At 49.2% G+C, this 23,924-nt stretch overlaps 1 protein-coding gene across 1 annotated transcript in view; it reads right to left on the bottom strand.

Annotated features, from left to right (window-relative positions):
- Positions 1 to 2,930: 2,930 nt before the first annotated feature.
- ptk6b (PTK6 protein tyrosine kinase 6b) overlaps positions 2,931 to 23,924 on the bottom strand; it is a 57,454-nt gene continuing 36,460 nt past the window's right edge. Inside the window, exons 5-8 of the mRNA XM_056273591.1 lie at positions 13,103 to 13,264; positions 12,309 to 12,490; positions 3,826 to 3,979; positions 2,931 to 3,115 (exon numbers count right to left, since the gene is read on the bottom strand). Of these exons, the coding sequence (XP_056129566.1) occupies positions 2,931 to 3,115; positions 3,826 to 3,979; positions 12,309 to 12,490; positions 13,103 to 13,264 (683 nt within the window). The remainder of the gene's footprint in view (positions 3,116 to 3,825; positions 3,980 to 12,308; positions 12,491 to 13,102; positions 13,265 to 23,924) is intronic.

Here is a 23,924-nt window from a genome sequence, read left to right as displayed (position 1 = left end):
AGAGTGAGACAGATGTGACAAACAGAAAACAGAATGAGTAACGAAGAGATGAGAATGAGTAGAAAAAGAGGATTTACAGACAAAGAAAGCAAAAAGATATGGTGAGACAGAGCGGGGGGGGGGCAGGCGGGCAGGGTGGCAGTTATTCAGGTCTTAGTACAGTGACCCAGTTAACTCAGTTGGCAGACAGACAGAAAGGAATGTAGCACCTGGCCTGTCTCACCCCATAACCCACTGAGAATTTTATTCCTCCAACAGATGGACGGGGACATAATCACATCACATGCAGTGAGTGGCCATATTCATAAACGGACAACTGCTCATGCAACATGAGCACAAGCAGTACATATTCAACCACTCACACAGCGTAGCCATATTCATTATCTGGTGCAGGGCTCAATATTTTAAGCACAAGACACACACGCACACAGGACTGAGATATGCTGACTAAGGGCTGGTAAGGCCTAACCCAAAACACCCACGCACACAATTATACATTTACTTTGCGGTGGAAAAAAAACAACACTTACCAACATTTGGTATTTACTTATTCGATATATTCAATTTTTTCATAGAATTAAAAATAGCACATTGATACTGTATAATGGAAACATACAACAGCTCAAGTCTATACAGTTCTGTCCTGCATGGCTGGGCCTGTTAAATGTCATGTAAGAGTTCTGTGTCTTTTTAGAGATGGGGCAGGTACCATAATGTGGTATAATGGAATTTAAAAGAGGATATAATCTGCGTTTTACATGCATTGCATTAAAAGAATCACTGACCTGGCATTAAAAATTCAGCCTCAATATTCACTGGGTGATTGTCTTTAATTTGGTAGACAGAGAACACACAAGGAGACAGGAGACCAAATGTGAACCAGGGTCAGCATGTATGAAAACAATACATTTCTAGTATATCTTCAAGTCAACATTAACTAATGCTTCAGTAAGCAGGACTTTTCTTCACTGTGGTGTCAAAAAGTCCTTAATATATTTTTCATAGTACATTGGACATTGTTCAATCAACATTGTTCTGTGAGTTGTTAGAGTGCTCTTACTTCACAGCAACTTCTTGTGGCCCAGATAAGTTAAATTTTTTTATTTCATCTTGTTCCTCGTTTCATTTCTTGTTGCAAGTGCTGTTGACCCGTCACACTGCTAAAAATGTGGCCTTTATAGCATTACTCCTCAATTACCCTGTTGAGATTAAGAAGTGGAGCACAGGGAAGTCACGTTAATACAGAGACTCTGACATCCTGAGCCTCTGATCTCAGACGCTGGATCCTGATGCCCCCCTGCGGCCATATCTGGATACTACACTGCAACTCACTGGAAGGACAGACTTGCAGTCACTAACACGAAAAGACAATTAGAGATTTTTTTTGAATTAGTTTGAAATATTTTTGTTGTTTCAGCTAGACATGAATCCTAGTGTATATTGGACAGCGAAGCACCCTTGAATGAAGGCAAGGAGCTGTTTTGAGATACAAAATAAAGTACTTGCAAATCTATTGTTTGGCATTATTGACCAGTATACTGTTTATCATCAGGTTGTGAACTCGAGATAGATTAGAGATTTTAAAATAATGGTCAGTTTTACAGTCATGTCCTCTCTGCCACCTCATTGTGGCCCATGAATGCTCTATTAGCATTACAGTGTGGTTGGAGGTGGGGGTGTGGGTGTCTTCAAGCAGTAGACCATGTTCATACTGCCAAAGTGCCCGTGAGCAAGACGTGGGAATCCCTACCGGCTCTGGGGGTGCCATTCTGTAGTCGACCTTTGCCATCTGGTTCAATGGAGGCAGGAGGGATGAGAGCGGAGGTGGATCAATTGGCAGCGAGGTGCAAAAACAACAACCTCTCCCTAAATATAAAGAAAACTAAGGAGGATATTATTGACTTTAGACAGAACAGCACCACCCATACCCCTCTGACCATCAATGGGATGGACGTGGAGAGAGTCAGCAGTGCCAAGTTCCTGGGAGTTTACATCACAGAGGACCTCTCCTGGTCCTCACATGTCACTGCGCTCTCCAAGAAGGCCCAGCACCGTCTTCATTTCTTGTGCCATCTGAAGAAGGTGAATCTCATCACATTCTACAGAGGCACCATAGAGAGCATTCTGACCAGCTGTATCACTGTCTGGCATGGGAACTGCAAAGCCTCCGACCACAAATCCCTACAGCGGGTAGTGAAGACAGCTGGAAAGATCATAGGAACTGCTCTCCCATCCATCCAGGCCATCTATGACACATGGTGCACCCGGAAGGCTCTCAGCATCGTGAAGGACCAAACCCACCCTTCCCACATCCACTTCACCCTCCTACTCTCTGACAGGAGTTACCGGAGTATCTGTGCTGCCTCCATACTATGCAACAGTTTCATTCCTCAGGCCGTGAGGTTCCTCAACAACCTGAACTCGTAGACCTTCCACAAAATGACTTTTTGACCTTCTTCCTCACTGTCCGTGTCAGGTGTGCTTGTGATGTTTAGGTCTGTGAAGTAAGTTTTGTTTTTAATACATGTTTTGTTTTTAATATTTACTGCATGCTATTTGTTTGTATGTGGCACTGTGGTCTGTGTGAAATGTAATTTCGTTCCTCTATGTATGAGACATGCATATGAGGCAATGACAAATAAAAGCAGTCTAAGTGGGAACTCTCCTGAATGAATCAATAAATATTTGATCCTTATTATCATAAATGAGATACTGGCACGTTTTTCCTCTCTCAACAGCCCAACAGGAAACTATCTGGACTTATGTCCTTTGTATTAGTGGTTTTCAAGCACTATCTTAGGTCCAAAAAGAGGGTCAAAGAAATATAAAACACAACAATGGTCTTACAGACAACTCTATATAGACCATGTGTCACTGCTGCTCCCCTGTGACCATATTCACATTCACATCCTGTAGGAACCAGTGGGTGATCACTCAAGCTCATAGCGGTTAATGTTGACCAACTGCTGCTTAAGGTCCTTGAAGTCCGGCCGATCATCTGCCTCAGCGTGCCAACATTTCAACATGATGTCATACAGGAAGTCAGGGCATTTGGATGGAGCCGGCATCCTGTATCCCTTGCAGACCTGTTGGTACACTTCTTGGTTGCTGTAGGCTGGTGGGAACAGAGGAACGAGGAAAGGTTGAATGGAGACAAATCAAACAGAAGGAGAAGCGAGGAAGAAGACAGATCAAACTTTAAATTGACATTCTAGGTGAATCCAGAGTCTAAGTGTATCCTAAGTTCATACGCTAACAGAGGGCACTATCAAAACTATGGTAAATGTAGTTCAAGAAAATCAATAACATCTTGCGTTTCTTTTGAGCAGTTCAGCAGGACATTGCTGAAAAAGAGCATTTAAAACCATTACTCTAACTTTTTTTTTTTTACTTGACCATATCCCTGTAGAATCATAAGGGGAACTACAACCTATCCCAGCATGCTTTGGGTGGCTTGGAGGGGGGCACTCTGGACAGGTGGCCAGTCCATCACTGCACCAACACACAACAACCCAACAGCTCAATAACCATTCATATCCATGTGCAATTTAGAGACTCCAATTCACCTAATGTGTTTGGCTTAGGACTGTGGGAGGAAACTACAGCATATGGTAGAAAACTAGGCAAAGACCAGGACCCTTATGTGTGAGGCAATGGTGCTAACCACTGCTTCTGGTCACCATCTGGAGGCACTTAAAGCTTAAAAGCTACTACACACTCCAAAGAAAAGACTTTTGTTTGAGTGGCGTGCATGTAAAAAATTTAAAAAAAAAAAAACTCCACAGAGGTCAGTCATTTAGTCAACCCGTTAACCAAATAATGTACCAGGATAAGGTGCTGCTCCATAGGTGATGATCTCATACAGCAGGATTCCAAAGGACCAGATGTCAGACTTGTTGGAAAACCTTCCATGGCTGATGGCCTCTGGAGCGCTCCACTTGTAAGGGATCTTCTTGTCTGCAGTGATGTAGAATGGCTCCTGGGTGGAAGGTGAAAGTGAGAGGAGGAGATACAGATAAGGAGAAGATGGATGTGAGTTATATCTATAACGCGCATATAAGGGTTTGACAAGGCGTTTTGGATTATACAGGCACACACATGCATGCACACCCGTCTTCCAGATGTAACCCAGTCACACAATGGGTTATTAATAATATCTGGTTAGATGTGATCCAGTTATCCCAGCAAAGGGTTAATATTGTGTTTTGATTGATTTGTGTAGAGCTATGCTTTCGTGCCAATGAGAAGCGTCTGCCTATCTGGAAGTCCCGCCTCCATTGCAGTAAGCTGCTGTGTGCGCGAGATTGTTAGAACGCACCACAGAAATCACACATGCGATCTCTCGAGCTAAAAGTGAGAGGAAAAAAAGTGAACGAAAGAATTCGCCATTGTCCGTCAGCTGGGAGACAATCGTCCTGTCTTCTCGTGTCTTTTGAATGATTAATTGTTCCTGATGAGGAACTGGCGAGCCACCGCTCGGAACCAAGAAAAAAGAAGATTCTCCACCCACTATCTTCCACACGTCTGGTGTGGTAGGACACTGAATCTAACCCCACGAATCTCCCACACGCCTGGTGTGGTAGGACTCTGAAAACACACACACACCCTTTTATTTTTATTTTCTTTATTGAACTAAAAGCGCTTACTGTATTAGGACCCGGGTCATTGAGGGATTATTGTATATTGCATTGTATAATTGTATGTGTACCTTTGAGTGTTGCAACTACAACACTAAATACTTCTACTTACCATTTTATCCTGGTTGTCCGGCTCCCATCATTTCTCAGTCCAGTTAATCACGACTCCTACGAACCTAGTAAAGAGGTGTACTTACCCTATGGTTACTACTACTTACCTTAGATGGTTATTAATCATCCTTGCAGGTTATTCCTTATCCAAGTGGGTTACACGGTAAAAATTGGTGAGACTTCCAGATAGGCCGACACTTCTCATTGGCTAGAAAGCATAGCTCTACACAAATCAATCAAAACACAATATTAACCCTTTGCTGGGATAAGTGGATCACATCTAACCAGATATTATTAATAACCCATTGTGTGACTGAGTTACATCCTCCCCTTCTAAATTAACATGAGTCCCTTCATGTTCTTAAACAACTGCTATCGGCTCAAGATAAGGGTTTTCATGACTCTCAAAAACATCAACAAGCACTTTGTTGAAGCCTTCTAACAGACTATGAGCAAAGGAAACAAGTGGATTCCCAAGCTTTAGATATGTTAAGCGTCCAGGTGCTCTTCTAGAACGCTCGGATCTCCGAGGATCATCATCAGTTCCTTCACTGGACTGAAGATTGGTTGCTTCGATCTCTGCTGGAGGGATATCATTGGTTGTGACCCCTTCCATTGGAACTTCGTCTTCTGGACTGGACAAGTTGAGCATCGGAACATCATCATCATCTTCAACAGTTTCTGTAGGCACTTCTGCAGGGAAGTTCGGAATATTTCCATACTTCTCAGTTGGAGCCTCCTCAGGCATGGATATGTCAGAAGGCCTTTCAATGTGTTGCTCTTCTTTTCCAGCCTCCTGAGAAGACATATCAAGTAGGTTCTCTGTTTCCGGCAGGACTTGAGTAGACTGGACAACCTCAGTAGTGTAACTCATAGGTGAGTACTCCATCGCTTCAATAGGACTCGCTACGTCCTTAGTCTCTTCCATTCTCTTGGGGATATGGAACTCTGTAGTAAATCTTCTCTCCTCCACAGGATTTACAGGAGTGTGGAACCACTGAGAGTTGTCAGCTTCATCTTCCGACTCGTCGGTTTCCTCCTCTGTTTGGATAGGATCCTGCCTAGTCCTAGGCTTGCGAACTGGTTTGACTGTTTCCTCCTCTTCTGTCTCAGACAAGAAACCACAGGGAAGTAGGAGATCACGGTGCAGCGTCCGTGTGGGTGATTCTTGACCTTCTGGACACACTACATAGACGGGTAGGTCTCCTGCTCTCTTCTTTACGATATAGATCGTAGACTCCCACCGATCAGCAAGTTTGTGTTTGCCGCGGGGACAGAGATTTCGCACAAGGACTCGGTCACCTACTTCTAGAGTAGACTCTCTCACATGCTTGTCAAACTGCTGTTTGTTCTTGTTTGCGACTTTCTTGGCATTTTCAACAGCAAGTTGATAGCTCTCTTCTAAGTGAGACCTCAGGTTTTTTACATACTGTGAGTGTGATGTTGATGAACAGTCCCCCCCTGACAGGTAAACCAAAGGCAATATCAATGGGCAACCTAGGCTGGCGGCCAAACATAAGCTCGTATGGCGAAAACCCGGTAACTTCATTTCGTGTACAGTTATAGGCGTGTGTGAGGGGTTTGACATGATCATGCCACTTTGACTTCTCTTTATCGCTTAGAGTGCCCAACATACCTAACAAAGTACGATTAAAGTGCTCAACCGGATTTCCCCTAGGGTGATAAGGACTAGTTCTGACTTTTACGTATACCAGCTAATGCACAAAGTTCTTTGATCGTCTTAGATTCGAAATCCCTACCCTGATCACTATAGAGATGCTCTGGGAAACCATAAAAGATAAGGAACAGGTCCCAGAGGCATTTAGCTACTGTTTTTGCATTCTGGTCTTTCGTTGGTATAGCAATGGCATACTTTGTAAAGTGGTCTGTGATAACTAGAATATCTTTTGTGTTATGGCTATCTGGCTCGACAGACAAGAAGTCCATACAGACCAATTCCATCGGTCTGCTGGTCTGGATGTTAACCAAAGGAGCTGCTTTCTCTGGTTGCTTCTTTCGGCGTACACATCTTCCACAGGTTTTCACCTTGTTTTCTACGTCTGCGGCCATCTTTGGCCAATAGAACCTCGATCTGACCAGCTCAAGGGTGCGTTCTATCCCCATATGCCCCATGTTATTATGAAGAGTTTGAAGAATGGGCTGTCTCAGTTCTTGGGGAAGGACTAACTGACACACTGCTCGATTGTCACATTGACGTTTCCTGTACAACAGGCGGTCGGTTAGTTCTAGACGGCTCCACTCCTTGAGCATTAAGCTTAGCTCATATGACTCGACCTTGAGACTGGCATCTGGCTTTTCTCCTGACTCTAACAGGTTAATGACTCAACCGATGACAGGATCTGTTCTCTGGAAGTTGACTAGATCTTCATCACTATACTTTGGGACGGTGATGAGACCTTCTTGATACTCCTCTTCCTCAAATACAGCAGGGATAGCCCCGGGATGTATGGCTATAGACTCGACATAGCAGAAAGAAGGGAGTTTCTCAGACACTTGACTTACAGTGTGCTTTTGACAGGTAGCTTTAACTATGTCCGTAGTAAAAGGACTGTCTTCTGGTGGTATGAGGTGATGAGAAGCGAAATGATGGATCCTAGCATCTTCCTCCTTTGAGACGCTGTCATTTGCTAGGGCACCATGGAGTCGTCTTGAAAGACCGTCTGCATCCTGGTTTTGTTTACCAGCTCGGTACTTGATGTCAAAACTGAATGTAGAAAGGGCAGCTGACCACCGATAGCTGGCGGCATCCAGTTTTGCGGTTGTCAAGACATATCTCAATGGATTGTTGTCGGTCACGGCTGTGAAAGTGTTTCTGTATAAGTAGTCTTGGAATTTTTCTGTTACGGCCCATTTTAAAGCTAAAAACTCCAACTTGTGAGCGGGGTATCGAGCTTCGCTACGGGACAATCCTCGACTTGCGTAGGCGATGACGCGACTTTGTCCATCTTGTTCTTGGTACAACACCGCTCCCAAGCCCGTAGTACTGGCATCCGTATGAAGAATGTAAGGTAACTTTGGGTTGGCAAATCCCAGAACAGGAGGTGAAGTTAGCTTATCTATGATAAGTTCGAAGGCTTGCTGACAGGCGGTCGTCCAGTGCTCAGCAAACGGCTCCTTGGGATTGTAGTAGCCATCACTCGGTGTTGCCCTGAATACTTTTCGAGATGGTGGATAGCCAGCGGTGAGATTGGTGAGAGGCTTCACGATTCTTGAGTAGTTCTGCACAAACCTACGATAATAACCAGAGAAACCAAGGAAAGACTTGAGGTCTTTCAAGGTTTGGGGTCTTGGCCAGGTCTTTAATGCTTGAACTTTCGCTGGATCTGTCTCAACTCCTTCTCTTGACACGATGTGTCCCAGATACTTAACTGAAGTTTGGTAGAAACTACACTTCTCTGGAGACAACTTGAGACCATGCTCTCGGAGACGTGTGAGAACATGTGAAAGCCTTTCCTCATGCTCTTCCAAGGTGTTGGAAAACACGATAAGGTCATCCAGGAAAACCAGCACTTCTTTTAAGTTGATGTCTCCCATGCACTTTTCCATTAGGCGCTGGAAAGTGCTCGGCACGTTCGTGATACCTTGCGGCATGCGATTCCATTCCCAAAAACCTAATGGGCAGACGAAGGCCGTTTTCGCTTTGTTGCTCTCCTCCATTTCTATCTGATAATAACCAGACTTGAGATCCATAACTGAAAACCACTGGGATCCATGGAGTGCAGAAAATGACTCCTCTAGATTGGGAAGTGCGTAGTTGTCCTTGATCGTTTGGGTATTGAGTTTTCTGTAGTCCACACACAATCTTACATCACCATTTTTCTTTTTGACTACAACGATGGGCGATGAAAATGGAGACTCGGATTCTCTGATGACACCTGCATCGATGAGGGTTTGGAGATGCTTTCGAACGGCTTCGTAGTCTTGCGGGTGTATAGGGCGTGCCCATTGTTTGAACGGTGTTTCATCTTGAAGTTTGATGTGATGCTTTACTTTCGTTGCATGACCAAAGTCTAGGTCATGATGGGCAAAGACATCAGAGAAGGTGTCAAGCTTCTGAGTCACCCTAGTCTTCCATTCTTCTGGAAGTGGAGAAACACCAAAATCAAATGACAAGCTTGTACTAGACTGCTGACTAGAACACTTGGCTGTGGCAGCTTGACCATCAGTATTTTTCATAAGCTGCTCTGGTACATTTAACTCTGCAATAACACAGTTTGTTGGCAGACTAATGTCACGGTCAGTTTTGTTCCTTAGCAGTACAGGGAGTTTGTAAGGATACTTAGTCGGCAGAGTGACTAGACAGCTGTCTGCAAATACCCCACCTGGCAGAGATGAAATAGATGGCTGCTCTAGTAAAGCCCAGCTCTCGTTACTCGTTGCTTTACAGCAGACAAAACCTTCTAAAATAACCTTCTGACCAGCTGGGAGTACTTCTGGTGTAAGGCCCTTAAGCTTTACTAAACCAAGTTGACCAGTAGTGGTCTGCTTATGTCTCATCTGAAGTGTTTTGGGGACCTGACAGTACCCAGAGAGAGATGTGGTGAGGTTCTTGTGGTGGCAATATTGCTCATAAAGGGTATCAAGTGTGTTTGTTCCTATGAGTAAGGGCATATCAATGTTAAAGCGGATGTCGGGTACAACCAAAGCTAATGTTTGTACTTCTGGTTCTGTGTCGATAAACTCTTTAGGAAACTTAACACTGATCTCTACATAGCCCACATATGGGATAAGCTCACCATTTGCCCCCTCTACCTCAAGAATATGGTTCACAGGATTAATAGGTTGCTCTGAAAGATGTTTGTCGTAAAATGACTGTGATATCGTGGTAACCTGAGAACCTGCATCTAATAAACAGTTACACTCTATACCAGACACAATGACATTGGCTGTGCATACATCACCAACCAGATTTTGGGGGAGTTTCACTTTCTGGCCTACACTATGTGAGTTAAGGCTTGCTTTGCTCTTTTTATTGGATTCGGGACAGTTCGTTTGACTTTGAGTTTCTGTTTGTCCCTCAACAGAACTCACTTCTCGTTTAAAGAAGAACCCTCTGTTCCATACTTTGTTTCCCAAGCCTGTTGCTTTTCTTTGAGCTCTCTCTTTTTTTGCTATGACCAGTGTCGGGTTTGCAACATTTCTGCATCCAGTAGCAATGTGACCGTCTTCGCCACATTTGAAACAGTACCACGGTCTGGGCTTTTTGGCTACTGCTTGAGTAGGCGGTGTTGGTGACTGCTTCTCGGACTTCTCTTGTTTTGGCTTGTATTTCTTGTTTTTCTTTTGGTTGCCTACCTTGGAAGTGGTTACGTTGGCAAGCCGGGTTTGTAGAACAGCGAGCTGCTTCTTGATTTCATCCATGTCCGATGAACTTCCATCAGCAAGGGAAGGATCTTGATACTCGTCATCCACAGGGGAACATGCAGCTTGCACGTTAGACTGAGCTTTGCTCTTTGTGAGCCCCAGATGCTGCTTCATACGAGTGGACTTGGCGGCTTGCTTGGCCTCCTCAGTACGCAATAGGAGCAACAGCTCTGCGAAGGTGGGTGGTATCAGTTTTTTCTGCTCTAGCTGGAGTGTTGAGATCAGGTGGTTGTTCCAGCACCCTCTGCAGAATTGTTTGAGAAGCTGCGCATCTGCGTCACTTGCGGCAATTGCCTTCTTCTTCACGACAGTGTTCAAGGATGTCTGGAGCCTGTGTAGGTAGTTGGAAGGTTTCTCTCCGGCGTTTTGTTGAGTGGTGAGAAACTTCGCAAACAGCTCATCTCCATCTTCGACGGTCGCATAAGCGGAGTCAAGTAAATCCAGGTAAGCTCTTAGGGAGTCTCGTGGACCTAATGGTTTGACCACATTGGAGGCTGGTGGTAGCAGACTGTCAACAATCTTTCTTGCTAGCTGAACGTCAGATACATTAGGATCTGACAAGTGGAATTCTACACTGCTACGCTAGGTTTCAAAGTCAACCTCGTGGTTAGGGAGAGGTGACTTCCGGGAGAAGGATCTCAGTTTGAACGTGGAATGAAATTGGGAACCGCTTTCCCCGCTCTTTACGATGTGCTCCACTGCTACGCGCTGAACTTCAGGCATGCTCAACTGATCAGGAGGTAAGTGAAACGGGTTTGTTCTCCCCTTATCACTAGGAGAAGATGTGGTTGCAAAATCCACATGAAACGGTGTTTCACCGGAGGTCAGGTTTACTTCTACAGAAGCTGGGGTGAAGCTGTGCTGAATATCACTCATCTGTTTGCTAGACGAAATGATCGAAGCTGGTTCATCAGCTGGCGCAGTGTTACCACTAACACCCTCAATACCAATGGATTCAGAAATCTTAGCCAACTCCTTTTGCAAAACCTCAGCAAACGGTTTCCCACTCAGTTTGGCTACACCCTTAAGCTGTGTCAGAAACGTATCAGTCGCTGTGGTAACTATCTGGCTACTGTAAACACTAGACAGGGCTTGAATACGAAATTCAACCTTGGGATCAGCGGAACATGATCTGGTATCTGGCAAGAAAAGAGCAAGTTCCTCTATTGCAGCGCCGGATACGAATTCAACTATCACATGGTCATTAAACTCAGACTCTGCATCTCTGATCTTAACTATCCTAGAGATTGACCCTACTGTCTTAAGATAGTCAAAGACTTCCTCATCTACCACAGTGTTAGACAACCCACTGACGATGAGAGAGTTAGGCACTTTGATATTTTCAGTTGCAACGATTTCCATGTCTGCGGCTCATATATTTCACAGTACAGTACACACAACTCCTGGCTGGCTCGCCAAATTTTTAATTTGTAACCCACTTGAATAAGGAATAACCTGCAAGGATGATTAATAACCATCTAAGGTAAGTAGTAGTAACCATAGGGTAAGTACACCTCTTTACTAGGTTCGTAGGAGTCGTGATTAACTGGACTGAGAAATGATAGGAGCCGGACAACCAGGATAAAATGGTAAGTAGAAGTATTTAGTGTTGTAGTTGCAACACTCAAAGGTACACATACAATTATACAATGCAATATACAATAATCCCTCAATGACCCGGGTCCTAATACAGTAAGCGCTTTTAGTTCAATAAAGAAAATAAAAATAAAAGGGTGTGTGTGTGTTTTCAGTGTCCTACCACACCAGACGTGTGGAAGATAGTAGGTGGAGAATCATCTTTTTTCTTGGTTCCGAGCGGTGGCTCGCCAGTTCCTCATCAGGAACAATCGATCATTCAAAAGACACGAGAAGACAGGACGATTGACTCCCCGCTGATGGACAATGGCAAATTCTTTCATTCACTTTTTTTTCCTCTCACTTTTAGCTCAAGAGATCGCATGTGTGTTTTCTGTGGTGCGTTCTAACAATCTCGCGCACACAGCAGCTTACTGCAGTGGAGGTGGGACTTCCAGATAGGCAGACGCTTCTCATTGGCTAGAAAGCATAGCTCTACACAAATCAATCAAAACACAATATTAACCCTTTGCTGGGATAACTGGATCACATCTAACCAGATATTATTAATAACCCATTGTGTGACTGGGTTACACATACCTTGATAATCCGTGCAAGACCAAAGTCAGCCACTTTGCAGATGTAGTTTTCTCCCACCAGTACATTGCGGGCAGCCAGGTCTCTGTGGATGCTGTTTTGCTCTTCCAGATATGACATCCCATCAGCCACCTGGGCAGCCATGTCGATGAGAGACACCTGGTCCAGCCGTTTCCCCTCTGCACCTGAGGTAGGAACACAACCGGCACTTTTAAAAACCCTTAACAGCAATGCTGGTGCTTCTGAAGTCAAGAGAGGGTTCTGGAATATAGGGTTCTTGGCGAGCGTTTTCACAGCATAACAAAGTTCTGGAATAGAAATAATTAAAGAAGATTCAACAGAAGATAGTGATGGTATAGAACCATGGAGGATTCTAAACTACAGCAGGACTAGATTGAAACCATTGTAATCTAACTACGAGTAACAATACTAGCACAAACAATTACTAGCGCTTAATATTCTGGAATAAAGCCCAACTATGTCAAACAAAAATGGAAGGAACGTCTGTCTCCCCGTGGCAACCGGACAAACAGCGCCACTCTGCTATTGCAACCCACGTTGCGGTTGGAGGGGGGATTACACCAGAACGGGCGCTGCACTAGTTCACAGCAATCAAACACTCGAAAAGTAGTGCAAAAGTAATTTGAAAATAAGAAAGAAGGTTCTAGAATCAAAATTCATTCTAGGAATGACAAACAGGTCATAAAAACAGAAAAGACTGACACGCGTGTGTGCGTGCACGTGCACACACACACACACACACACACACACACACACACACAAGCGCTTAAATTTACCTCTGAGGAAGTTGAGCAGGTTCCCCTTCTCCATGAGTTCGGTGATGATGTAATATGGGGAGGAAGCTGTGCAGATGGCAAATAGGGAGATGAGGTGACGATGTCGCAGACGCTTCAATATCTGAACCTCCCTCTGGAAATCACCATGATTCAGCTCTGAGTCTGGAGAGAGAGGGAAGCAAGAGACAAAGGGAGACAGGAGAGTGAGGAGGGGGGGCATACAATGAAAGAAAATGGAAGTCAGAGAGGGCAAAAAATGCATTGTTAAATGAGTTAACCACCATTTGAGAAATATGACTTTGTGGCAGGATGAGGAAAAAACACAGGAGACGAAGGCGTGTTTGCTGTTTATTCCTCAGCTCCAAAACCAAACTACAGCAGGAACAACCCTGCACCAGCAAGCCCGGGAACGTAAACCACGCCCCCAGCTCACAGTCCTGCTGGGTGAGAGGCATAGGCCCTAGTGTCCGCCACACAGCCCCCCCCCCCCCCAAACACCCAGAAGGGACTTCTGGAAAGAAAATTAGTGTCTCACTGGAGGCTTAAGCAGCCTGCCATAACGGCTGCGCCGTCCCTCAGCCGAAACAGTAGGTGAAACACTGTCCAAAGTCAGCTGAGAAGCAGAACGCTGAACCCGTGAAGACACTGCCGGGGTCCTGGAAGGAGGACGACCCCGACGGGGAACCTGGGCCGGAAACACAACTTCGCCTGCCACCCTGTGCGCCAGTTTAAGCCTGTCAAGCGTGACATGCTCCCTACGCCCACCCATATCCAGCACAAAACCCTTAGGACCCGTCTCAAGAACCCGAAATGGGCCATCGTATGGGGGTTGGAGGGGCGATTGGTGAGCATCATGCCATACAAAAACAAAATGAGCCGACATGAGCTCCGCAGGCACGAACGACCGCGGAAAACAATGGTGAACGGGGCCTGGAACTCGAGTGCTGTCGGACAAAAAAGGATAAACGGCCAGACGGGGTCGAGGAGCGGAACTCCTAGGCAAAAATTCCCCAGGGACGCGGAGCGGCTGACCGAGCACCAGCTCAGTGGGCGAAGCGTTGAGGTCCTCCTTAGGAGCCGAACGCAACCCGAGCATAACCCAAGGTAAACGATCCACCCAGTTACCATCCGAGAGCGCAGCACACAGCGCTGCCTTGAGCAACCGGTGAAAACGTTCACACAAGCCATTAGCCTGAGGGTGGTACGCGGTAGTGCGGTGTACCTGCACACCCAAGGATCACGCAAGTGCCGACCAGAGCTCTGACACGAACTGGGGGCCCCTGTCTGAGGTGATATCTGACGGAGCGCCGAAACGGGGGACCCAGGAGGAAAGAAAAGCGCGTGCAACATCCGAGGATGTTGTGGAGGACAGAGGGACAGCCTCTGGCCACCTGGTGGTCCGATCCACCATTGTGAGCAGGTGCGTAAAACCCTGTGAAGAAGGTAGAGGGCCCACGAGGTCCACATGCACGTGGTCGAAACGTCTGGCCGGGATCGGAAACGGTTCGAGGGGCGACTTAGTGTGCTGGTGGACCTTAGCGTGCTGGCACGCTACACATGCAGCGGCCCACCCCTTTACGTCCTTGCGGAGGCCAGGCCAGATGAACTTGGAACCGACCAACTTCACCGACGCCCGAACTCCAGGGTGCGAGAGGGAGTGAATCGAATCGAAAACTCGACGGTGCCAGGCCACTTGAACAACGGGGCGGGGACGGCCGGTGGAGACATCGCAGAGGAGGGCAGGACTGCCTTCCTGCATCACCGCGTCCTCCAGCTTGAGGCTGGTACGCGTTGACCTAAGGGCAAGGACGTCCGGGTCGCTGGGCTGGTCGGCAGCCATAGCGGAGAAATCCACACCGAGGTGCACAGGACACACAAGCACACGCGACAGACAATCAGCAACAGGGTTGGACGTCCCGGCCACATGCTGAATGTCCGTTGTGAACTCGGAGATTGCCGCTAGGTGGCGCTGCTGACGAGCAGACCACAGCTCAGTCACCTTGGACATGGCGAAAGTCAGCAGTTTATGATCCACATAAGCCATGAATGGGCGACCCTCCAGCAGGAAGCAGAAATGCCGGTATTGTATTTTTAAATCACGTCAGGACACAGCGCTGTCGCTCGACACAACCTCTCCGTGGCATTCTTTATTTAGACTGACCCAGCATCAAAGGCAGACCCGATCAAACAACCCAGAGCCCGCAGGCATCACCAATCGATCCCAGCACAATAGAACAGCACCAAATCAAATGCAGCACTGTCGATGTGTGCATACATAACATTTCCCCCCCCCCCCCCCCCGGCAGGATTTCAAACATGAAAGGTTGACACAAAGTCCTCTAGGTGGCCAGGGCGTAAACGTGTGCGAACAGGTCGCGGGGCGGCCTGAGGCTGGGCAGGCCGAGGTGGGGAGGGAGAAGGCAGGGGAAGCTGAGGCCCAGGAATATCTGGGGCCCGTGTAGGAGCTGCATGAAGCCCCGGGGCGTCTCGCCATGCTGAGGGAATGGCTATGGTTGTGTCACCAGCTGTGTGTGGCGGAGCTGACACCTTCCATAGACGACTGGAGTGCCACCGAGTGCCATCGCTGAGGAGGTAAGTGGCTGGGCCCAGCTGACGGGTGACTTGGAGAGGAGAGGACCAGTGTGAAGCCATTTTATTGTCCCTGTGGGGCCTGCGGACCCTGACCCAGTCTGACACATTGATGTCTGGCACCCTGGTTCGTTTTGACTGGTCAAACCGTTGCTTCATCCGCGTCTGCTGACGAGTGACTGAGGCTCTGACCCCAGAGGGAGGTGCCTGAGGTGTGGAGGGGCGGAGCCTGTCAAGGGGCATGCACAGTTCCCGGCCTAGCATGAGAGAGGCTGGGGAGACGCCTGTGGTCGAGTGCTGTGTGGCCCGATAGTGCAGCAGAGTGTGACGGATGGCCTGCGTGAAAGAGCACCCTTGGGCCATGTGTGCTCTGAGGCCGTTCTTCAGTGACTGGTTAAAACGTTCAACGCCGCCATTGGCCTGGGGGTGGTAGTACGCAGTGCGTATATGACGGATGCCCTTGCTTTCGAGATAAGCAGTGAACTCAGCAGAGACCAGCTGAGGGCCGTTGTCAGTGGTGATGGCCTTTGGGAGGCCCCAGCGAGAGAAAAGAGAGTCCAGGAAGTCGATGATGATCTGTGAGGTCACAGTGCCGGAAGTGGTGAGTTCAGGCCATTTTGAGTGTAGATCGTAGGCGACCACCATGAAGCGTTGGTGGTGGGGAACTCCATGGATCTCACCACAAATGTCCAACTGCAGGTGTTCCCAGGGCTGAGAGGGCCAGGCGAGAGGTTGCAGGGGTGGGGGAGCCTGGTGGCCAGTCTTGCCACTCACAAGGCAGGCAGAACAGTCCTTCACCAGAGCCTCAATATCTCTGTCTATCCCCGGCCACCACACCAGGTCTCGGCAGCGCTGTTTCATTTTCACAATGCCCAGGTGGCCTTCATGCGCCGTATTCAAAACACGTGCACGGAGAGCAGCTGGGACCACTGTGCAAAACCCACGTGCCACGCAGGTGTCGTTCCAGCAGGAGAGCTCCTGTCTGACTCGGGCGAACGCAGCCAGCTCCTCTGGGACCTTGTGAGGCCAGCCGTTCTGGATGTAGGTGCGGAGCTGGGAGAGGACAGGGTCCTGTTCGGAGGCTGCCCTCAGCTCCTGCAGAGAGACAGTGGCCTGGAGGGGTGTGTGTAGCATTTGGACAATGTCCTTTTCCACACAGTCAGCGTCCGTCTGTGGAGCTGGGGTGGAGACAGAGCGAGAGAGCAGGTCGGCGACAACATTGTCTCTGCCTGGGGTGAACTGCAGGCTGAAGTTGTACTGGCGGAGGCGGTCAGACCAGCGGTGCAGCCTCAGGGGTTTGTGGCCTGTCCCAGATGTGGACAGCAGCGCTGTCAGGGCCTGGTGATCTGTCCTGAGGGTGAAGGAGCGGCCATAGAGGTAGAGGTGCCACCTTTCACAAGCCCAGATACAGGCTAACGCCTCACGCTCACCCACGGAGTACCGCTGCTCGGTCAGGTTGAGGGCACGGGAGGCGAAGGCAATGGGCTTCTCCACACCGTTCTGGGTTTGAGACAGCACGGCCCCTATCGCTGTGGCTGATGCGTCACAGGTCACAAAGGTGGAGCTGGAGATGTCGAAGTGAGCCAACACTGGTGGTGAAGTCAGTTGAGTCTTGAGATCACGCACAGCGTCACTGCATGCCTTTGACCACACCCATGGCTCGTCCTTACGCAGCAGCTGGCGCAGGGGGGCTGTGGTCGCAGAGTACTGGGGAAGAAACCTCAGGTAGTAACTTGTCATACCCAGGAAGGAGGCGACCTGGGCGGCCGAGCTGGGCTCAGGGATGGCCTGAATGGCGTCCACGTTGGATTGTAGTGGAGTTACACCGCTCGCTGACAGCCGGAACCCCACGAAGTCGATGGCTGGCACAGAGAGGACACATTTCTCAGCATTGAGAGTTAGCTTGTGCTTGGACAGGGCTGCGAAGACCATGTTAAGGCGCTTGTCGTGGATTTCACTGGTGGGCCCGTGTACCACTATATCGTCCAGATAAATGGCCACGCCCAGTATGCCAGCCAGCACGGAGACCATGATTTTCTGGAAGCAGCTAGGGGCGGAGCTGAGACCAAAAGGCATCCTGGTGTAGCGAAACACTCCTGCATGTGTCACAAAGGCTGTGAGGTTTCGGCTGCTGGGGTGGAGGGGCACCTGTAAGTACCCCTGTCTGAGGTCGAGCTTGGAGAACACCTCAGAGCCATAGAACTGAGCAGTGAGTTCTTCTGAGGTGGGCAGTGGATACTTATCAGGGACCACTGCCTTATTTACTGCATGTAGATCGACGCAGACACGCAGGCCCCCCGACTTCTTCTTAGCCACCACGAGGTTTGAGACCCAAGGTGACGCGTCCACCGGTTCAATGATGCCAGCTTCCAGCAGTTGTTGCAGCTCGGCGGAGACCCCATCACGGAGAGCCAACGGGATGCGGCGCAGTGGTTGGATGACAGATTTCACAGCAGGGTTGAGGAGAGGTTGATGGGTGAAGGCGGAGAGGCAGCCCAGCCCCATAAACAGCGATGGCCACTTCTGCTGCCAAGGTGTGGCGACAGTCAGGATTGCTGCCCCCCTTGTGTCTAAGAGGGAGAACAGGTCCAGGCCCATCAGGTTGGCCCCACGGCGTGCCACATGAAAAACTGCATTGGGCACCAGCTTGGTTCCATAGCGGACAGTCACTTGGAGAGAGCCAACCAGATCGATTTTGGAGTCACCATACCCACAGAGGACAGCTGAGGGTGCGGACAGTGGCAGTGAACCGAAAAATTGACTGTAGGTATCAACATTCAGGAGAGACACACTTGCACCGGTGTCCAACAGCAGGGGGATGCACACATCATTAATGTTGACTGTGCATGATTTGAATGACACTGGCCCAGAGCTCACCTTGTGAATGACGGCGGTTGAAGACTGGGGGGTGTGGCCCTCTGACCCAGCCGGGGAAGATCGACAGACGTTGGCAAAGTGATTGTGCTTACCGCAGCTACGGCATGTCTGGCCACGGGCAGGGCAGTTCTGAGCCCTTGAAACATGAGACCGAGACCCACAGTTACAAGACGTCCCCAGTGGAGTCGGCGCCCGCCTCGCTCTGGTTGGGTTGCGTCCCGAGGGGCAGCCGTGAGTAGAGGGAGGAGTCGTTGGCAGCTTGACTGGAGGTGGCCACTTGCTGTGTATTTAGCATAGCAGCACACTCAGCTGCTCCCTCAACCTGTAGTGCGATGGTAATTGCTCTGGACAGCAGCAGATCGTCTTTTTCCAGCAGGAGAGTCTCACGCACCTTTGCGTTGTTGGTGTGTTCGATTAGCTGGTCGCGAACCATCTCGTCCTGAAGCGCGCCAAACTTGCATGAGCTAGCTAGCCCTCGCAAATTAGCTACGTACTGCCGCACAGACTCACCAGGCAGTTGGTGTCGCTGACGGAATATAAATTGCCGAAGGAGGGCACTCTGTGGAGCAGCGAAATGTGTGCTCATAAGTCCCACAGCTTCGGCAAAGCTTGTGACGTTCCCCAGAGTCCCGAGCACATGATGACCCTCTGCTCCCAAGCAGTGTAGCAACAGAGCCGTCTTCCTAGCCTGGCTCACGTCGTCGAGCCCTGAGGCGATGATGTAATTTTCAAACCTATGTAGCCAGCGAGTCCATGGTACCGGAGGCTCGCCAGGTAATGCCAGGAAGGGGGCAGGTGGTGGGAGAGAGATATCAGCCATCCTCGTCGCCAATATTGTATTTTTAAATCACGTCAGGACACAGCGCTGTCGCTCGACACAACCTCTCCGTGGCATTCTTTATTTAGACTGACCCAGCATCAAAGGCAGACCCGATCAAACAACCCAGAGCCCGCAGGCATCACCAATCGATCCCAGCACAATAGAACAGCACCAAATCAAATGCAGCACTGTCGATGTGTGCATACATAACAGCCGGGTTGCAAGGTGCAGTGCCAGCACCTCCCGGTCAAAAACGCTGTACTTGCGCTCGCTATCTTGCAGTTTGCAGCTAAAAAATGCGAGTGGCTGCTACGCATTCGCCACACGCTGTTCAACCACAGCCCGCACGGCTATGTCAGACGCATCGGTTGTTAAAGCTATGGACGCCGTGGGTGTGGGATGGGCGAGGAGGGCAGCGTTAGCCAGGGTGCACTTAGCTCCGTCAAAGCCCTGGACCCGTTCGGGAGTCCAGTCGACAGGGTCGTTAGCCTTCTTAAGCCGCAGGGCTTCGTAAAGTGGCTGAAGGAGGTGGGCAGCACGAGGGAGGAAACGGTTATAGAAATTCACCATACCAAGAATTCCTGCAATGCCTTAACAGAGACCGGGCGGGGAAATTCCGCCACCGTTTGTACCTTAGAAGGCAACGGGACCGCGCCTTTCGGCGAAATGCGGTGACCCAAGAAGTCAATCATCGGCAGTCCAAACTGACACTTGGCCGGGTTGACTATCAGGCCGTGTTCGTCCAAACGACGGAAAACCTGTTTCAGGTGCGCCAGGTGCTCTTCAGCTGACGGACTGGCCACTAATATGTCGTCGAGATAAACGAACACGAAATCAAGGTCACGCAACACCGAGTCCACCAGCCTCTGAAAGGTTTGCGCAGCCCCCTTCAAGCCAAAAGGCATGCGCATGAACTCAAAAAGCCCAAATGGGGTGATCACTGCTGTCTTGGGCACGTCCTCTGCGCGCACGGGAACCTGATGATAGCCGCGCACCAGGTCCACCTTAGAGAAAATAGTGGTACCCGCCAGGCGTATGGAAAAGTCCTGTATGTGTGGGATGGGATAGCGGTCATTGGCGGTGACGTTGTTCAGGCGGCGAAAGTCGCCGCAAGGCCACCACGACCCATCCGCCTTGGGCACCATGTGAAGCGGCGAGGCCCGCGGGCTGTTGGAACGCCTCACTATACCCAGATGCTCCATGATGGCGAACTCCTCCTTGGCTGTAGCCAATTTTACTGTGTCGAGGCGCTGCGCGCGCACGCACCAAAACTAACATTCCCAGAGTGGGAATGAAATGTTCTACCCCGTGTTTAGTAACCGCGGTGGAAAAGGCAGGCGTAGTCACCGATGGAAAATCCGCCAGCAAACGCTGAAAAACATCCCCTAATGCTAAAAAGTTAGCGTGTGTTAACGGCCCGGCTCCCCTTGTCTCGCACGGAACAGTGGCGAAAGACACAGCATCAATTAAACGGCGGTTTGCAACATCAACCCGCAGACCATTAGCACACAGAAAATCCGCGCCAATAATAGGAACAGTAATGGCGGCCACTACAAAGTCCCACTCAAAATGGTGCCCGTGGAAACAAACAGTCACCAACCTTGTGCCAAACGTCGCAATGGACGAACCGTTAGCTGCACTTAACTGTGGGCCGCCGCCTTCGGTCGACCTGTCTGTCTTAGCAGGAGGGAGTAGGCTCTTTTGCGAGCCTGAGTCCACCAGAAACCGTCTTCCTGACATCGTGTCCTTAATGAAGAGCAGCTCACTACGTCCGCCAGCGCCCACAGCTGCTACTGAGCGCTGGCCCTGGAGTTTCCCAGCGCCTCAAACGTGCACGGAGGGATGCAGCGCCTCGCCTTGCCGCCGAACCGCTGGTGGAAGAAACAGAGGCCGCTCCCGTGCCATCTCCGGACAGCCACTCCAGCCACCACTGCCGGGTCCGCGTCCTCCAACACCGGCTGCAGAGGCTCCGATGCCACACTCTGCACAGAGAACCGTCTGGTAGCCAGCAGGACCCGATCGGCCTCCTCAGCCAAACCTCGGCAGTCACCAGCGACCAGACATGGGGAGTTAGCCAAAGCCACGCGCACAGGAGACGGAAGCTGGCGCAGGAAAACGTGCGGGAAAAGGAATCCACCTTCGTCCGAGCCTAGCAGCGACAGCATATTGTCCATGAGATCCACAGCTGTCCCGTCGCCCAAACCGGATAGGGAAAGGATTCTATCTGCCCTCTCTGCGGCAGATAGGCTGTACCTCCGGAGCAAAAGATTTTTGAGGGCGACGTATTTATCGTGTTGTTGAGGGGCGCGCAACAGCTGCATGGCCCGGCGTGTGGATTGCTGGTCCAGCGCAGCGACGACCAAATAATATCTGGAGTCGTCCACGGAGATTCCACGCAGGTGGAACAGCGCCGTGACATGCTGGAACCACGAAGCTGGGTCGCTCTGCCAGAACTCTGGGAGTTTCACAGCCGCGGTGAGAACGGCCGGCTGTGAGAGTTGGGGCGGCGTGGCCGAAGTGGATTCACACTCATCTTTTGCTCCAAACATGTTCAATTCGGGGTCACCAATGTGGCAGGATGAGGAAAAAACACAGGAGACGAAGGCGTGTTTGCTGTTTATTCCTCAGCTCCAAAACCAAACTACAGCAGGAACAACCCTGCACCAGCAAGCCCGGGAACGTAAACCACGCCCCCAGCTCACAGTCCTGCTGGGTGAGAGGCATAGACCCTAGTGTCCGCCACAGCTTCCACATTTCCAATATGATTCACTGCAAAAACATTAAATACTATCATGGTGTTTTCCAAAGGCCAGTAGATCATTTAGGTCAGTTGTTTGACAAAATGCTAACACCAATGCCCACTGGATCTTTGAAACTACATTCTCTAAATACTGAGTAAGACCTCTGGTAATGACAAAATATATACGTATCTATTTTTTCAATGAAACTCTTCATAATGCGAGCCAATGATTTCCCAGGTTTTGCAGGGATCTGAATTAAGATCAATTAATAACAGGAGATCATCTGAATCTTGTATGACATAAAAGCCACCCTAAAGAGTACTCAGGATCCGAGAGATAGATGTTTACCTTTTGAGTTTGATAGCACTCCAGTGAAAATATATCAGAGACTGCAGCTCACCATTTAACTCGAGGGTCACTCACTGTCCAGATTAACCAACCATTGGGCCCGAGGGTAAGTATGTGCACTGGGCCCCTCCACCTCGGGCTTCCAAAAGGAACCAAGCTTCATATTTAATACAGTGAACCTTAACTATACTACAATCTAAAAAAAAAAAGTTTCCTCTTTCATTCCAGTTTGAACTTCTCCAAGGCTGAATTACGGACTGGGCATGCCGGGCGAGTGCCCCGAGACCCCGGGCCATGAGGGACCCCAAAAGGTCAGGGGTATTGTGTTTGCGTATAGTAGGGATCCCCAATCATACCCTACAAGGGACGTTTGTTCCAACCCTGCGTTGCGATGCAGGGCCCAAGTGTAAGTGGGAAGAAGGCGTCGCAATATGTTTGCGATGCTGTGTGCTGCTATTCTCATCTCTGTTTGTTTTGTAATTCAAAATTGTGTTGTACTTTGTAGTCGCCATCCGAATCCCATACAGATTGGCATAGCGTCGACTACCATGTTGGCTATTTGCATTAGTTTTACATTTGACAATGTTTAGTATTGTTTGCCCCGCGACCCTGAGAGCAGGATAAGCGGTTCGGATAATGGATGGATGGATAGTATTGTTTGCGTAGCCTATCTGACGGGGCCACACCAAACAAAGGCAGCAGTCACCTCCTGCACATCAGAACATCACAGCCAGCACTTTACAGCCTGCCACTTTCCCATCCCTGCCTTTTCCTGTTTCTCCTGTTCTTGTTCAGGTCAACACCACGCCTTTTGTGGAGCATCCCAGCTATACAAGAAAAGGACGATGTATAGTACATGATCAGAGCAGCTATGCAAACAGAGCCCTTCAGTGATGACCACCAGAGTTCGAATAATAACTTATTGTCAGATTAATTAGACACCCTTCATTAAAAGTATTGGTGAGGTTTTTACATAGTATGACAAGCTGGATGTGAAATTCATCCCGAGTTCAACTGGACACGACACTGATACGATGTCATTACTGTGACTAAACAGTGTTGTTTCATAACAAATAGAGACCCCCCCCCTCGAGACATACACACATTACTCTAGTTCAGCGTTTCTCAAAGTGTGCCCCCCCCTCCCCCTTGCGGGGCACAGAGGCATGGCGGGGGTCTGTAGGTTCACAGAACGGAGAGGCGTTTGACAGGGACGAAAAGAAAAATGCGATGCTTCCGAGACAAAAGACAAAGTACTTAGCTGACGGTAATCAACCAAAAACCAAGTTAAGAAAATATGACGAAGCCTGTCTTGTTCTTGGGCTCACAGTGAATGTGGTGGGACATGGGGAGAGACCAGTGTGTATTTTATGTCTGAAAACTTTGGCAGCTGGTAGTATGAGACCAAGCAAATTAAGAAGACACTTCGAGACATTACACCCCAGTC

Source organism: Lampris incognitus, chromosome 2 (assembly GCF_029633865.1).
Source record: "Lampris incognitus isolate fLamInc1 chromosome 2, fLamInc1.hap2, whole genome shotgun sequence".
In the NCBI taxonomy this organism is placed as follows: domain Eukaryota; kingdom Metazoa; phylum Chordata; class Actinopteri; order Lampriformes; family Lampridae; genus Lampris; species Lampris incognitus.
The sequence above is the reverse complement of the archived record's forward strand: the minus strand, read 5'-3'. Positions and strand labels throughout refer to the sequence as shown.